The 17034-nt window shown below is 42.5% G+C and overlaps 1 protein-coding gene across 1 annotated transcript in view; it reads right to left on the bottom strand.

The window, feature by feature from the left end:
• The window catches only part of CIT (citron rho-interacting serine/threonine kinase), a 114821-nt gene that overhangs the window by 84526 nt on the left and 13261 nt on the right, over window positions 1–17034 (bottom strand). Inside the window, exons 5-9 of the mRNA XM_018572389.1 lie at window positions 15234–15335; window positions 13320–13462; window positions 12589–12682; window positions 12306–12509; window positions 12068–12221 (exon numbers count right to left, since the gene is read on the bottom strand). Coding sequence (XP_018427891.1) covers window positions 12068–12221; window positions 12306–12509; window positions 12589–12682; window positions 13320–13462; window positions 15234–15335 — 697 coding nt within the window. The remainder of the gene's footprint in view (window positions 1–12067; window positions 12222–12305; window positions 12510–12588; window positions 12683–13319; window positions 13463–15233; window positions 15336–17034) is intronic.

Raw genomic sequence — 17034 nt, 5'->3', positions numbered from 1 at the left:
GAGATGTCAAACATTCAGAAGAAGATTAGCAGATATACACATACTGAGAGATTACCAAATCCTTTCACTTTTACGGCTGCCTGAGATCTGAAGGAGTGTCGATCCATCTATTTCAAGAGCCATGCAAATGCACAACGTGTTGCCTGGAGAGGCCATGAAGCGGCTCCTGAGATAGCAGCCTGAGGAAGCATTGTGATATTGAACATCCTCCTGGTTCTAATACGGTTACCATGGATCCAGAATAAATCTCTACTGGGCCAATAAGGATACGGGAAGAAAAAAAAAAAAAAAGGGGGGAAATATCCCACTCTACAGAGGCTGTCATCTAGATTTCACCACTGTGTTTCAAATCAAGCTGATGGGGGAAAAGAAAAAAAAAGGAAAAACATATGTGCGGTTGTTGTGGCACGGCTTACACAAACAATATAATGCTGGCAGATACAACTTCAATGCTGCCATTATTTTAAATTATTTAATAAAACAAAGAAAATATTTACTGCCGGCTCACAGACAGCTCCAGATTTTGCCTAAAGAAAGAAAATAGCCTTGTTTGCTGTTTTTTTAGGGTCACTTAGGCCATGGAATGCAGCATCTCATTTCTGCACACTGAGCAGGAACAATGAATCAGAGAAGCAGCACAGGCAGCCCTGAGCAGGTCAATTTAAATTTCAATGAGGCCACTGGTTGCAAAGCAGTCTTCATTACAGCCATCTACACGGTTCACACAGTATACGCACAAGGGCACAGATCTCAAGAAATCATTAAATTAGCCACTTGAAGTAAAAGAAGACAGGGGGGAAAAAAAATAGCAGTAAATGTGTACATGTTATAGCGACACATTAGGTGTAAATGGGCCTGCCCGCGTGCACCTATCTGCCAATGAGAAAACAGGAATATATCCAGTTATATATTTATTTCCACCTACGCACTGAAACCAGCCTTGATATTTTCCAGTTGTCAAACTAAACATAAACATGTGACAAGCCTGTGCGTGAGCGCATATTCAGAAGCAAAATACTCTTAACGGTTAAAAAGCTTATTCCATGGAAATTAATTAGAAAGGGTGACATTCAAAAATATGGAACATTTAGAAAGATATCAATTTTTTTGTGTGCGTGAATCACCATCGTATGCCCACAGGAGAGGAAATCAAGGTTAGCTATTAAAAATGAGAAACACTGAAATATGTTATGAGCAGGCCTAAGCTTATCTATGTTGGCATTGTGCAAACATTGTGGTATATGGTAACCCATCGCAACCTAATCAAATTCGCCTTTACTAGCCTGCCCAATATTTCAAATTGGGATACTGGAAATAATCACCGCTTGTTTTATATCCAATAAGGCAAGCAGGTATATTGCACAACAGTCATGCGAACCTAGCACAGGTAATGGCATCATTATGGCGGCTCATGGCAATGATATGTAACGTGCAACGTCATCATCGTTTTCGCGTGTATGTGGGGGTATGGGACTTTAAAATAATTTTTTTGTGTTTTGTTTTTTTGTGTGTGTGTGTGTGACTAATTCTTTTTACACAACTTTATTTATATCACAATGGGGGGCTAAAAAGACCCCTATGTGGTATCAAATTACAGTGACAGGTCCTCTTTATGGAGACATTGTAGACAAGAAGGGGGGGGGGGGATCGGAGGGAGATTGTGTACTGACCTCACTCCGTTCTCACTGCACAGAGCCACAATGCCGCTCCTGGGTCCGAACGGAGCAGACGAAGGAGAGGGAGGTGCACGAATTTACCACATACAAGTGATCGGGCGTCTCTACAGACGCTGGACCGCTTGTATGTAAACAGCCATTGGTGGCTATTTCAAATCTTGACAGTTTCCCGCTCTTGCGTGCCAGGCGGCTCGCACCAGCGGGCAGTGTCACAAAGGACGTTTTAAAGACACCCACCTGCATCTACAAGGCTCCTGTCCAGCCGTTTTGCTACATTGGGCAGATGGGAGGTGGTTAAAGTGATATTAAAATAAGAAAGGTTTTAAGTTATTTCACATGCTGATTAAATCACTTACAATGGATGCTACTTCTTGACTTTAAAAGTTTTATCTTCCTGCAGAATCTGAGCACTGGCCTTGATATCCTGTTTTAGGGTGGCTTCTCTCCCTTACAGGATCCTATGGAGCCACCCTTATGTGTGCTAGTAAGCTGTGTGTGTTTCCACAAACACACAGGCACAGAAAGGCAAGCAATTTCCCTTCTTGTTAGAATACACATTACTGTGTTTAGAGCAACAACTTCTGCAGTATACAATTTTGGTCACTAGATGGCAGTGTTTATAAGTTCTGTTATATCTATGGTATATAGTATGTTGTATGGAAAAAGGTAGAGCATAAAGCTGTGGCTTCCTTCCTGTTTTCAACCAATGTGCAGCAAGCATATCAGACTGTGTGCTTGTGTTTCTCTGTGAGGCTGTGCAAGAAGTTCCAACACTTCTCCCTGCTCCTCCTTCCTCCCTCCCTCTTCCAAGCTAGTAGATAAAAGAGCTGCTGGAGACTGCTCTGTCCCTTGTGATCTTGTACTCAACAGGAAATTCAGGGAAGCAAAACTGAAAAAGTTGGTGGCAGCTGTTTGGAAACATGATGACAGTAAGTACTTGGTCAAAAGTATAAAGAAAATATATTTTGCTGGGCAATATATATTTGTTTGATCTGGTTTCATTTCGGTAAAAAAAGTTTGAAAGTTTAACACTACTTTGAATACGTTTGTTTACTTTGTACAAGCCAATGGGACTACCACCACCACCCAGGAAAACGTGGGAGGATTTTTCACTTAGACACAGCCAGCCAGATCTTTTGGTACTACTTCATGCTGAAAAAGACAAAGCAGCTTTGAACGCTACAACATCCTTATAGCTGCTTTGAGAAAGACACAAAACGTACTCTTGTTGAAGGTGGGAAACACACGGTACAATCACCAAGTTTTATTTTTATTAAAAAAGAAACACCCACACACAACTAACCTGGAATACATAGAAATTTACAACTCACAGCACCATAGGGCAGACAAACACTGCAAAACGTATTCCAGGCTACATTCACATCTATGCATTTTGATACGTTAAGTTGAAATCTGTTTGCTGCATTTTAGGTGTTACTGCCATAATACTAGAACAAAATAATACTTTCCATAAGGATGAATGGTAATATGTGTAAACCACATCTGCACCACACTGAAACTGCAACACATTACAAATGCAATAGCCGAGGAATGCAGTGGAAAGTCAGCAGTTTTTTCCACCTTTTATTTAAAGTCAGAGAAATGCATTGAACTGGAAATATCAACATTCTTCTGTGTCTGATCAAAAAAAAAATCACTTTAAAGTGAATTTCCACTTTACAGCCAAATTGGGATAACATCTAAATTACTGTATTTTTCGCTCCATAAGACGCACCTAGGTTGTTGCCCGTGTTGCCTGTGTCTAAAAAAGAGCTACTCCATCCAGAGAGGATTTGCGGCTGTCCGGCGGCGTGAAAGGTAGCTGGCAGGGATGGGGTTGCGGGAGAGAGCGGGCGAGACTGGGACGGGGGACGGGAACTTAGCTGCCGCTCCTCTGCTCCCTGGCAAATTCGGCTCTGCATGCACATATACCCCCACACGCTCACACTGCTCAGAGAGGCGGCTCAGATCACACCTGACAGCGCTCCCTCTCTCTCCTCCCTCTCTGGCTGCTCTGAAGCTGCAGCGGCTGGGAGAAGAGAAAGCGCTGACAGGTGTGATCGATGCGGCCATCTTAAAAGGGGCCCCCTCCCAGTCGCATCTTTCCGCAGGCTGCTTGACCTGCCTATAGGGTAGTGCCGGCTCTGGGCGCAGGAGATTGTCGAGACCTGGGGGAATATTCGCTCCACAAGACACACTTTTTTGCCTGCCTTTTGGGGGGGGGGGGAAAGTGCGTCTTATGGAGCGAAAAAAAAAAACATGTATTTTCTTTCTCAACCATTGAGGGACACAAGAATTCAAATACAGTCAGGCCCTTCAAAAAACAGTCCAACGGAGGGGTGAGCAACACAACAACTGGAGGCGACCAAGCCCCCAGCACAACCAGAAGGAGAGCATAGAGAATTAACCTGAAGGTCAAACCAGGAAGAAGGGCCACAGCCAAGGAAGATGACTTCATACAGAAGGAGCAACAACTTGAATCAGTGAGCAGCCAATACACCAGAAACCACCAAAACAGGTGAGCAATAATGACTGGGAGAAAAAGATCCACAACGTAATATGATCAACAAGGTAAAGGGTCAAGACCCTGAAAGAAACAGGTTCCACTTGGAAACCTAAACAAAAAAAGAGGGGATAGACAAATCAGTATAGAATGGTACAACAACCTTATAGCTGATTTGAGAAAGACACGGAACTACATTCTTTTGCTAAGCAAGACTTACAAGGATGAAAAACCCTGCATCAGCCTCAAGGAGGTGTGATGTGACTCCTGAGTCCGCCAAGGAACTCAAAAATGTAATCCCACAATGTCAGCATAACTAACAAACAACATAGGGAGCATGGGATGAACCCCCTCCAGAATGGAAAGGGAATGGGATAGAGACTCAAGCCCCAGACTGGTTAGATGGAAACATCCAGGTAAAACAGAGGTTGAAGCTAATGCAGCCTCTCTGGAGTTAAGAGGTACTGCAGAGGAATCCAGCTAAAGACCAATGCTGCCTATTACTAACCTCAAGCATTAGGTGAAGGAATACTGATCCCACAGATTCTGCAAAGCACAGGCATCTTAGTAATATAGAAAGAAAAGTCACTTGACTGGAGGCAAAACAAGGGAAATCCTTCCGAAGGACTTTTCTCAAAAGGAAGACAAGTCCCTCAAACTTGTACAGACGTTACTTGTACTAGTCCAAGGATATCTGCAGCACTGGACCAGAGTATTCTACCCGCCGACAGCTAAGCAATACACTGGCCTGCACCGGAAAACCTACACCTGCAGCAAAAGACCAGAGGCGCACTTATAGGCATGGGCTTCTACTCCATGACCAGAAGTAGAGAGGAACCTGATCCCACAGAATTTCCTTGCAGGGAAAAAGTGTGAGCAAGACAAACACTCATGGTATCATCCAGCACAGAAGCCAGGCTACCTTTCCTGGTGGAAAAGGAACCCACGTGTTCTAGGGTACCAGACAGCAGCCCTGAAGAACATGATTCTGATGATTCTGAAGAAGAGAAGACCTCTTTCAAGCCACCTGATGGATAAGCCAAGTAAAAACAACCAGGGACTACCAGGTCCATAGAGACCAAAACAATGGGCTGCTCAGGAACTGAACCCACAACAGTAAAGAAGGGGGCTTAAGTGGACAGAGAAGAGATGGGAGAAGGGTAGCCACCATTGAAGGAAGAGTCCCCCAAAGCCAATGCTAAAAAAGAAGGAGAGCGGGGCAACCCTCTGTCTGATGAGAGGTTGAAAGATAGGCATGCTGTGAACCTTTGCAGCAAGGGAGTGTGATGGTTATCATCATAGACAGGTGACAATTTTTAACACTGAAACCTGACAAAGTCAGATCCTGCAGGCATTGAGACCCCTTGGGCTGATGTGGTTTGGCAGGATCTAAAAAACCAACTCTCCGTAATCAAGGCTTTCGGAGTATACCACAATGTGGATGTCAGGAAAAAGCACTAGGACAAACACAGGAGTCAATGTTCTGAGAAGTATCTCAGCAACCGTGAAGTTGTGGATCTCTATCCAGATAAGGAACAGTCAAAACTGGTCTACATTAATTCAGAGGGTCAAGGAATCCCACTGGAGAGGGAGAACACTAAAGGGTACCCAGTACCTCTGAGAGGTTAGGAGGCTCCAGAGGCCAAACTGACACAGGGACTGGAGCAGGGGATCCAGGGGTGAGAGGAATAATAATTTGTGTGGTAGCGCTGAAGCAAAGTAAATACCAAAGACTAGGAGGTAGCCTGTAATCCTAACAGAGAAATTTCTGCATCTAAATGCCTGAAGGGGAAACTACCCAAAGACCTGCAAGGATGCACAAACAGCCCCACTTGTAGAAATGGCGTGCACGTTCATGCTACAGGAGGGTTTGTCTTATTTGGTCTCAGATACTGAATCCCAGACAGCTTATAAGGTTTTTAGTCAAAGGCTAGGTTCACATCTCGGCTGGTGAGCTGTTTGCACGCATTTTTGTTTGCACGATTGTGCTTTGTAAACCGCGCGGTTTTCAATGCATAGAGATGTTAATGAAACCCAAACCTTTTTGTGCGACAGCAGATTTTGGCCGCACAACGCAAAGCAAAGATGTGAACAGCCTTAATTGACTTACATGCAGATCTCTGTTTCGTGTGATAAATCGCCTAGGTGTGAACTTGAGGGTCTGCGGGCACCCACTGCAGAAGTAGATAAAGAAGAAGCCTAGCTCTTCCCAGAGCTCCTACATTGACCTCTGGCCACCTGCAGAATCCTTGACAACAGCATCAAGTGTAGGGCCAAAGAGGTGCCGTCCCTCAAAGCGAAAGCGAGAGAGATGGCTATGCAACATTATTGGGTCCTACCATCTATAAGATTTTGATTTGAATGATCTGGCTGCATTTATGTCCTTAGTGTTTGACTCCATGCGGTTCCTTGTTTATTTTTGGGGGGATATCTGCCTCCATGTTGGAGGCTGCAACAAGTATGTCCTGGCACCCACCCACCTGTTTTGAGGCACCAACACTCGATCTGTTGGGGAACCTGTTAGACATGGATGTTATGTATTCGACTCAAGCCTCACAAATATATTTATTGCACTTCTGCTCCTGAGGAAGCTGTTTGAGACCATGAAACGCATTGAGCATATCATATCCCTCCAGATACCTCTCTTATCAACTAACACCAGTTTCATATATAAGTGGATATTGGGTTATTAATTTTTTTTATGAATAATAAAAGCGTTTATTTTAATTTGCAGCATAATTCGCATGACGGTCGTGTGGATACATACAACGTCCACCTTTGTATTTTGTTACATTAGAAAATGCTGATATGGGATGTGGCACCCTTATACCTCCCTTAATCACTTACCACTCACAGTTCACTTAAGATATAGAACTAAATAAAATATCAAGTGTTCAAAGTGTTCATGCACTAAAATACTTAAAGTGAACCTGTGTCCAGACTATGCACACTAAAGTATTTATATATTGTCAACAAGCAGAAAAGCTATTTAAAACAAGCCCAATTTTCCCTGTAACTATAGGTATTGTGGGAAAATTTGTTTTCAAAGTTTACAAGAGGAAATTAAATCATAAAGGTTTTTCTATTACTTTTCATTGCACCAAAATCCTAGCAGACTGTCAGCACTCTGATTTAAAAGGAGAACTATGAGGTAAGTGTTTTTCCCGATAGTTCTCCTCGGGGTCACGGGAGGACATAAACTAGCGTCCTCCCGTGACCCAAAGCTCAGTATCCCGCAGCCGGGACATTACTGTCGAGATCCACCCAGCTGCCTGATTTACAGCTGGCTCTGCCTATCTAGAGGCAGAGCCAGCTGTACCCGCCCCCTCCCCCATCCGTTCTGCCAGTCAGCGCTGGAGGATCAGAGAGGGGAGGGGGGAATCCCTGCAGGGAGCTGTGAGTGGCAGTCACGGCTCTCTGCAGGAACATGATCGAGACGTGAGCAAACGACGTTATGTGTTCGCTCACTTTCCGATCTATTGAGCCGACGTGTGGCAGTTTCATTGTCACACGTCGGCTCGAACTATGAGGTTGAGTGAAAATCACTCACCTCATAGTTCTCCTCAAAGCATATTTTATAAGCTGTTAGAAACCAACTGGTACCAGACTTTAGACTCTTTGTTGTGATCAACAAAGATCTTTGAAAATTAAATACATCTCAGTACAAACAGCTAGAAAGATCAGAGATAGTATGTTTTAACCCTTTCGCTGCCAAGCCCTCCGGAACATTTTTCAAATCAGCTGGCCAAGCCATTGTGATTTTTTAATGGATCCCCGCTGCCACAGACCCTACAAGCAGTGGGGATCCATGGAGTCCCTCATCCCTCCCTGGGATGGCTCCAGGGGGGGATGAGAGACTCCAGATGCCGGGGGGGGGGGCGCCCGGTATTTTTGATAATAGCGGTCATCAGCTTATAGTAGAACTGTAAATGCCAGGTCCGTATGGCATACTGACCTGGCCAGCTGGAAGCACTTTTGTAGGTCCGTATGCCATACGTCCATGGCAGCGAAAGGGTTAAAGCTCTTTTACTTGTTAAAAATATTTTTTAATACGCACGCACTTCATGAGAGGTGTGCAGTACACAATATAAGGTGCTTGCCTTTTGATATGTGCGACAGCCCCACTACATGCGACTACAGAGTATTAGTTGATGGAGCATATGCATATCTACCCACTGCGCATGTCCTGAAGAAATGGCATGTACATGCATACGATGGGGCTAGGTGGATGACCGGACGTGTCTGTATCATGTTCCCCTGTGTTCTTGTATTTTTGTACTTTTGTATATTGCAAAATCGAAATAAAATCTTATTATTTAAAAAAAATATATATTTTTTAAATAACACAATCTTCAGAGTCAGGGCACAGGTGCAATTGAACAAATCAAATGCATTAAGAAGACATGTTATTCTGAACAGATACAGTATAGCACTTGCACGCCTTTCAGCTTTATGAGGTGCTGCCAGGCAGAATGTTCTATTTCTGTATATTGTCATCCACTGTCATCAACAGAGCAGAAGTAACTATATGCATGATGTTTATGGGAAACTTCAGAATGGCTTTCTAAGAAGATCAATCAGAGTTATTCAAACCACATGAAAGGGCACCTAACAAATCTGTTGTATTTTTAAAAGAAAACATCTCAAAGTGACATTTATGAACAATTATTATTATCATCATGGCAATAAAGCAATGTCAATTTCTTTTTTTACTGGAGAGGCAGATATAGTTACTGCACCGTAGAGCTCTCCGTTCCCCCTACGGGTATGAGTACACATGTCATACTGCATGTATATGAAGTTCTTTGACAGTTTAGTTATGCTTTTTGATCTGCAATTACTAAGCAAATTATCAGCCATAAATGACAAAGCACAGATAAATTAGAAAACAGAAAACAAATAAATGTACAGTATGTGCAGTGGATGGATGCATGAAGGTGATACAATTTTTTAAAGCTTACCTGTATAAAGAGCAGTTCATGCAATACTGCAATTCCAGGCCATGTGCAGCCCACTGGAGCATAGAGAACATTGGTCTCCAAGTTAATAAAGACTTTTCTGAAGTAAGAACTTATGTAGGGCCACCATGTGTTATGTACCTTAATGTCACATTTAGGTCATGGAACCACAGCCGACGCACCAAGCAATGCAGCCAAAACTTGCTTTTTTTATGGGTAAAATGGGCGCAGATTAAAACCTCTGTCAGGTTTTATTAGATTTTGTGCCCCTATTGAGGAGATTTGTCCTTACGTCTCACCCCAGTGTCAATGGCCATCATGTCAGGAATATCCACTAAGGGAATTCAGACAGATATACAAAAACTTTTTTTACATTTAAAGCAGAGTCAAAAGGATTAAAACCTCTGGCAGGTTTTTACTGCTACAGCAAAACGTTTCACAGCACACTCACCAGCCAGCATACAAAAAAAAAAAACTTGTCCAACCGCTAAGGTTAAAAACAAAGGTTTTAGTTACACGTCTTCTGCAGAAAATGTGAAAGCCGCACAGCCTCGCCAAGGCACCTCTATGTAGTGCGGTCCTAACTCTAACCTATGAGAGTCTCCATCTTGGAGCACATGTAGCAAAAGATAAAATTGAGTCCAGGTGCGGCTTCCACATATTCTGCAGAAGACGTGTATCTAAAACCTCTGTTTTTAACCTTAGCGGTTAGACAAGTTGTTTTTTTGCATGCTGGCTGGTGAGTTTGCTGGGAAACTTTTTTGCTGTTGTACTGTATAAAACCCTTCCATTTGCACCTTGCTTTAAAGCTGGTGATAAGTTGATGAGTGCGTTTGCCATTTGTTTTGCTTGACTGATATTGGTGCAATGACACATTAGGGGTCTCAGCTGCCGTTGTGATGTGTGGGGTCCCTTGTGTGTCCCTGTGCCTTTAAGGGGGTTGGACTGCCTCCTGGCAAACCTGCACCCATTTTTATCTTTTGCTGACAGCAGTAAAAACCTCCTATGTAGTGCGGTCCTAACTCTAACCTATGAGAGTCTCCATCTTGGAGCACATCTAGCAAAAGATAAAAATGTCAGTCAAGCAAAACAAATGGCAAACACACTCATCAACTTATTACCAGCTTTAAAGCAAGGTGCACATGGAAGGGCTTTATACAGTACAACAGCAAAAAGTTTCCCAGCACACTCACCAGCCAGCATGCAAAAAAAAACTTGTCTAACCGCTAAGGTTAAAAACAGAGGTTTTAGATACACGTCTTCTGCAGAATATGTGACAGCCGCACCTGCACTCAATTTTATCTTTTGCTACATGTGCTCCAAGATGGAGACTCTCATAGGTTAGAGTTAGGACCGCACTACATAGGAGGTTTTTACTGCTGTCTGGGTCTCAGGTGTTCCAGGGAAGGACAGGAAGTGAGGGTAAAGCACACTAATACACTACAGAATTTTGTTCTGTAAGTGACATATGGCTTGGCTAGTGAAAGCAATACAATGGGCCAGGAAACCAACAGAGGTAAGCATTTACTAAATTATTTGCAGGGGAACAATCAGTTCAAACAGACCACCAACACTTGGGCACTTAATTGCCCATTTTTAATGTCAAAATGTTAGCTACACAGCAGCACTCAGACTGGGAGAAAAGTCAGCACTCTGGCAGTTCCGGTCTACCATGGTTTCATGGGAAGGAAATGTTTTAACTGTGCAGACAGCATGTGCTTGCAGGTTAAAAAAAAATAAGACATCTATGTGGGGCACACAATGGAAATCCAGGAGATTAAAAATGAGAAATATGGGGCGACAGGTTTTTTTTTCCATAATTGTATTTTGGGTCATGGGAGGACATATACTGTGTCCCCCCGTGACCCAAAACTCAGCATATAGCGGGCTATTGCCCGTTATATGCTGAGAGCGCTGCACCCATGACTGATCCCAACAATACAGTCAAGATCCACCACGCTGGCTAATTGACAGCTGGCTCTGCCTCTCTAGGTCAATGATGGAGGATCGGAGAGGGGTGAAATCCCTGCGGAGAGAGGTGACTCACATTCACCGCTCTCTGCAGGGGGTTGATCGGGAAGTGAGCAGATCTGCAGTATGCTTTCGCTTACTTCCCGATCAGTATAGCCAGCGTGTGACAGTTTCAATGTCACACATCGGCTCTAACTATCGGGATGAGTGTAATTCACTCACCCCATAGTTCTCCTTTAAGACTTTTGCCTAAAGTTCTGCTTTAAATACAAACAAACTTACTCCACAAGATAAAAAGGGAGGAGTAGAGTTATATAACCATCAGTAAGCTACTGCTTATATTAAAAAAACACCAAGCTGCTCAGTGTTGGGTCCTGGGATAAAGATATTCTGGTGCGCATGTTTGGGAGTCGCATCACCCCATCCTAGCCATTAAAGAACAGAGAAGAAGACTCTGTACGTGAAGACCAGGAGAATATGGTATCTTTTTGCTTGGAGATAGCATACAGCAAGTTAGTAGTGCTAGGGCCATAACTGCTCTGAACAAAGTGGACATGGTGAACGGGAGTTACAAGCTAAAAGCACATAGGGACAAGAAGATGTACAAAGGCAAATAGCACAGTTAACTGGGGAGGTTAGGTTAGCAATACTATGAGAACAGAAAATACCCCAAAGAAGCTATTTAAAATAATTCCCTCCATTAAAAGAGAAAAATTGAATGGCAAATGGGCTAAATGTATAGAAATATTCATAGCACAGATCAGCTATTTAGAAATTGTTACCACTGTAAAACAAAAAAAGGAAAATAAATAAATACATTTAAAACCGCAAATAATAGGCTAGATGGATAACAATCTCAAGAACGTGACTCATCTTTTGTGATACCTAGGCTTTCATGTGCAACAATATAAAACATTTTCAGTACAATGCGACATAAAACATTGTATTCGCATACTCACTGTTCCGAATATTGTCCCAGTTAACATTAGCAAAAAACGTATGACAGCATAAATCTTCAAATTTCAATCTCTCCCTTTGTCGACATAGCAAGCTTTGGATCAAGTCTAGAAGGGTTTTGCTGATTTTTGGTTCTTCTGGAAATTTTAGGAAACGCTGCAAAAAAAAAAAAAAGTTGAGAAATTCTGTGGAATAGTGTTTACTTACTTCCTACATATATGATTAATAAGATTGAGACACCTGAAAATTCATGATGTTATTAAAGGTTTTTGTTGCGGTTCCCTCCGTGAATGGAGTTTTTCCATAAAACATTTCATACGCAATGATGCCAACAGACCACCAATCACATTCAGGCCCATAAGTGGTTTTTCCATCGCCGTTCATCACTGTGAGAACTTCAGGAGCCATGTAGTCTGGTGTACCTATAGGAAGGTGGGCATTCACCTGACGTACAAGGAGAGAAGTTCATGAGCTATCAGTCTGGGAAGATACAAGCACACTTGAAGAATCCTGGCATACTTACAATTTTATTTGAAGTCATTCTTGCTGCGGAGCCAAAATCTACAACTTTAACATGACCGGTCCGATCAATGAGAATATTCTCTGGTTTAATGTCTCTGTAAAACATAATTACTTTTGATTAAACTTCAAAACCCATAACATAAGCAAAAGCAATTCTAGCTTTCAGGTTGGTAATTAAAAGGTATGTTTCTTTTTTATATTTTATGTCCTACCTTGGATGAGTATTTTCCCAGTAGAGCCACATTTTGTGCGACACACTGCAATCAGATGGGCTGGTTCACTGGGAAGGTCATAGAAAGGTTTTCTACCTTGAATATTCCTTTGTTCTGAGTGCTTGGCCTTGGAGACTAGTTACTAGAGATGAGCCTGAGCTTGGTGTGAACCCAGTTTGCCTAAGTTCACCCAAGCCTGTTCAAAACTGTGATTGCCACTCCCTCATCCTGACCCAATCGGTGGCGGTAGTTGCGATGAAGGCATTCCCCACCCCTTTTTGACATATAGCTGCGGGGCAGGGAATGCACCTCTCCACAACTGATTAGGTAGAGAGGAGGCAGTCACAGTATTTGAGCAGGCTTGGGCAAACTCAGGTTAACTGGGTTCACACCAAGCCCAGGCTCATCACTACAGGTAAATATACCAAGGCTGGATACCATATAACCCTTTGCTCTTGAGAAGTGGGAACAGAGAGTGGGAAAACAAACTTCAGCCCGATTAAGCCATGAATAAACTTACCTGTGTACATAACCTAGCTGATGAATGCTATGAGTAGCCAGAATTAATTCTGCCAAGTAAAACTGAGCCATACATTCATCAAACTGCTCATCATAACGGTTTAATAAAGACAGCAGATCGCCTCCAGGCTGGTACTGCATGACCTGTTGAATATTTTCACAATTATTATCATGCTTTCACAAACAAGATTCAATGCTATATTTATGCAGTATAAAAACACAGAGTCAAAGTACTTATTACTGCCTCTAGCTTACTGTAACATGTAATACTGTGGTACATCAGATACTAGTAGAAAAGCAAGGTTAAAAATAGAATATATTGTATTGTAGAATTGTTTTTATGTATTCCCACTGTAAGTAAGGATGTTGTAGGTAAATGTACATTTAATTCTGGATAATACGATTAAACAAGCATTATCCTAAATTAATGAGGGTTGGCTGAAACAAAACTGAGAGACCAGCCAGTTCAATATATGAACCAACATGACGTTTAAGGGATCATGCACACGTCAGTAAATGGCCATATAGCATATAATTTGTATTTTCTTTGCGTGGAGTGACAGGTGCACCATACAGCCTCCCTCCGCCAGTCAGCCTGTAGAAATCAAAACAGGCAGCATGTATGTATGTATGTGTGTGTGTATATATATATATATGCAAATATATGTAAATCCGAGTGGCTGCATGCATACAGGGCTGTACACTTATCCCCAAATGCAGACTGGCTGCCTTTGGGGAGGAGCCTAGGGCCCTGTACATTTGTAGCCTCTCAGATTTGTGTATATTTGCGTTCAGCTGCTGCTTACCATTGATTTTTGACTGCTACAGTTTGTCCAGCCCTTACTTTAGGGCCAACTCACACTGTAGCAATCATTTGCAGTAACTTAACATACATGCATGAACATTGTGAATGGACAGCCAACGCACCACAAGCACTGTATGAAGCATGAAGCTTTTTATTTTTTTAAGTTTTGAATGCAGTAGAGAGGGATTAGAACACTTATCAGGTTATTATTGCTGTCTGTGTCCCCCCGGAGATTCGTCCTCTCTATTTGCCCTGGTGACTGTTAAAGGAGAACTATGAGGCGAGTGCTTTTCTTCACTCACCTCATAGTTCTAGCCGACCTGTGACAATGAGATTGTCACATGTCGGTTCAGTAGCTCGGGAAGTGAGCGAACACATACCGGCGTTCGCTCACTTCTCGATCCTATCACGGCTCTCTGCTGTGACAGGGGAGGGGATGGATTCCCCCCTCCCCGCTCCGATCCGCCAGCGCTGACTGGCGGAACGGACAGGGGAGGGGGCGGTTACAGCTGGCTCTGCCTCTAGATAGGCAGAGCGAGCTGTCACTCACGCAGCTGGGCTGATCCAGACATAATTGTCGGGATCCACTTCAGCTGCGGCGTCTCAGTATACCGCGAGCGGTAGCTTGCGGTATACTGAGCTTATGGTGACGGGAGGATGCTAGTTTGTGTCCTCCCGTTAACCTAAGGAGAACTATGGGGAAAAGCCCTAACCCCATAGTTCTCCTTTAAGAAAATCCCAAACTTTCGGTTGTCATCTGAAAAGGAATAGAAGGGAAATCTTCAATAGGTACACTAGTTTTGGTGGCTCTACTGACCACCAGAGATTTCCCTCCCTTTGATGGGATTTCCTCTCACTTCCTGTTGTGGCTGTGAGACAGGAAGTGAAGGGAAATCTCCCAAAGGAATGCAATTGGCAAAAAAAAAAGCTCCCTTAACCCTCCCTTAACAAAACAAAAAAAAAAGTTTTGGCTTCATGTCCTTCTTTAAGTATTTTTCTACAGCTTATCTGACGATGCCATTTGCTCAGGTAAATGTTGTATACTACCACTACAATAATATTATCATGCCAGTGACAATAAGCTTTCCTGTAACTTAATATGTCACTCACCAGATAAAGGTGCTCCTTATCTTGAAATGCATAATGTAATGTAGGTATCCATGGACTTGTGTGATTACTTAATATGCTTCGCTCTTCTTCAAAAAATGAAACCTAAAACAGGTGACAGAAATTATTCTCTTGAATTCTCCCTAGACATAATAACATGTTATTCAGATTTAAAATAAAAAAATATATAAAATGAACTTCAAATTTACCAAATTTCAGTTTAATAGCTGCTATATCCAAAGCCAAACTACATTACATAAAAAGGTTTAAAATAATTTCAAGTACAATTATATATGTTTCAGTTGATAGTGGGGAATGATACTTTCCAGCACAGAATTGATTACAAGTGTGTTGATCAAGGAATCCCACTAATTGCATTGTATTCTGACAGCGGCCACTGGCAGCTGTCAGAATACCCAAACAGAGCCAGCAGCTATTGGCTGACGGCTCTGGTTGTACAAAGACTATCCAGGCAGCTCCTGTCGATCAGCTGATTGAGGGATGTCGGCCGCAAGGGTGCTGACAGCAGCACACACTGTACGAATTTGGGGCGGTTCCTCAAAAACCGGACAAAATTCGCACAGTGTAGGGGCACCTGAATTCCACAAACCAGTTAAAACTGCTACCATTTTGCTGCTTTCTTCTACCTCCAGCACTGCCGTACATAGAACATGCGGCAACAAACCATACAAGAATAAATGTCAAATATCTCAATGACTGCTACAGAAGAGTTCACCTAACAGATGCATGAATGTTATGCAAATAATGAATGTAAACTATTTTGGGGGTGAGCAGAGGATATAAGGTAGCCCTTTAAAGCTGGCCATACACAGATGGGTGAATTTATCAAAACTGCAGCAGAATCTGGAGCTTCAGTTTGCTCAGTTAAGCTTTGTTCAGTTAAGCTTTGAAAATGAAAGAACTTGATTGGTTAGTGTGAGCAACTACTCCAGTTTTAGAAAATCCCCCTAGAGTGTTTTTTGTCCGATTCTTGATGAACTGGCCAAAATTCACTCCGTGGGTGGCCCTGTCGGCAGCCTCCCATTATACAAAGTAGCTGGGCAGAAAACTGTCGGCCGATCGTTGACTGAAGCCGATCGTTGACTGTTCTGGTGCTCCGACAGCGGCACACCCGCCACTGTCACAGTACAGCAGCAATTGTTAACCATGTAACTTAGCAAATATTGTAGAGGTGCACCGAAATAGAAATTAACAAACTGAAACGAGACCGAAATAAAAACAATTGGCAGGCCGAAACTGAAAATGTTTTATTTTATTTTTTTCAAATTTCTTTAATATTTTATCTTTATTTTTTATAAACTGTTTAATTTTTATTAATTCATTTTTTTATTAAATATTTTTATTTTTTACTTTACTTTTAGGGGCTGCGGGGAAATATTGGGGCTAAACAGACCCCTAATAATTCCCTTTTAAAATAGAAAAAGAGATTGAGAACACAGTCCTCAATCTCTTTTTCTGTATCCCCTGTTATCAATGAACAGAAATCTTCCATACTGAGTGTTCCTGTTCATTGATAACATGATGACATTGTGTGTTTACTATAATCACAATCATGAATGAACAGGAGGTGATTTAGCTCACTTCCTATTCATTCATAATTATGGATATAGTAAACATACCATGTCCTCAATTATGTGCAAACACTCACTGATCACTGAGTGTTTGCTCTCGCTCTCCTCTCTGACAGCTGTCACTGGAGGCTGAGCGAGCAGAGAAGGGAGGAGAGCTCAGCCTCCTGTGACAGCGCGGGCTGTCTCCGCCCCCACACCGCTCTGCCGGACTG

The sequence above is a fragment of the Nanorana parkeri genome, unplaced genomic scaffold (assembly GCF_000935625.1).
Source record: "Nanorana parkeri isolate BGI_ZX_2015 unplaced genomic scaffold, ASM93562v1 scaffold2016, whole genome shotgun sequence".
Classification (NCBI taxonomy): domain Eukaryota; kingdom Metazoa; phylum Chordata; class Amphibia; order Anura; family Dicroglossidae; genus Nanorana; species Nanorana parkeri.
The sequence above is the reverse complement of the archived record's forward strand: the minus strand, read 5'-3'. Positions and strand labels throughout refer to the sequence as shown.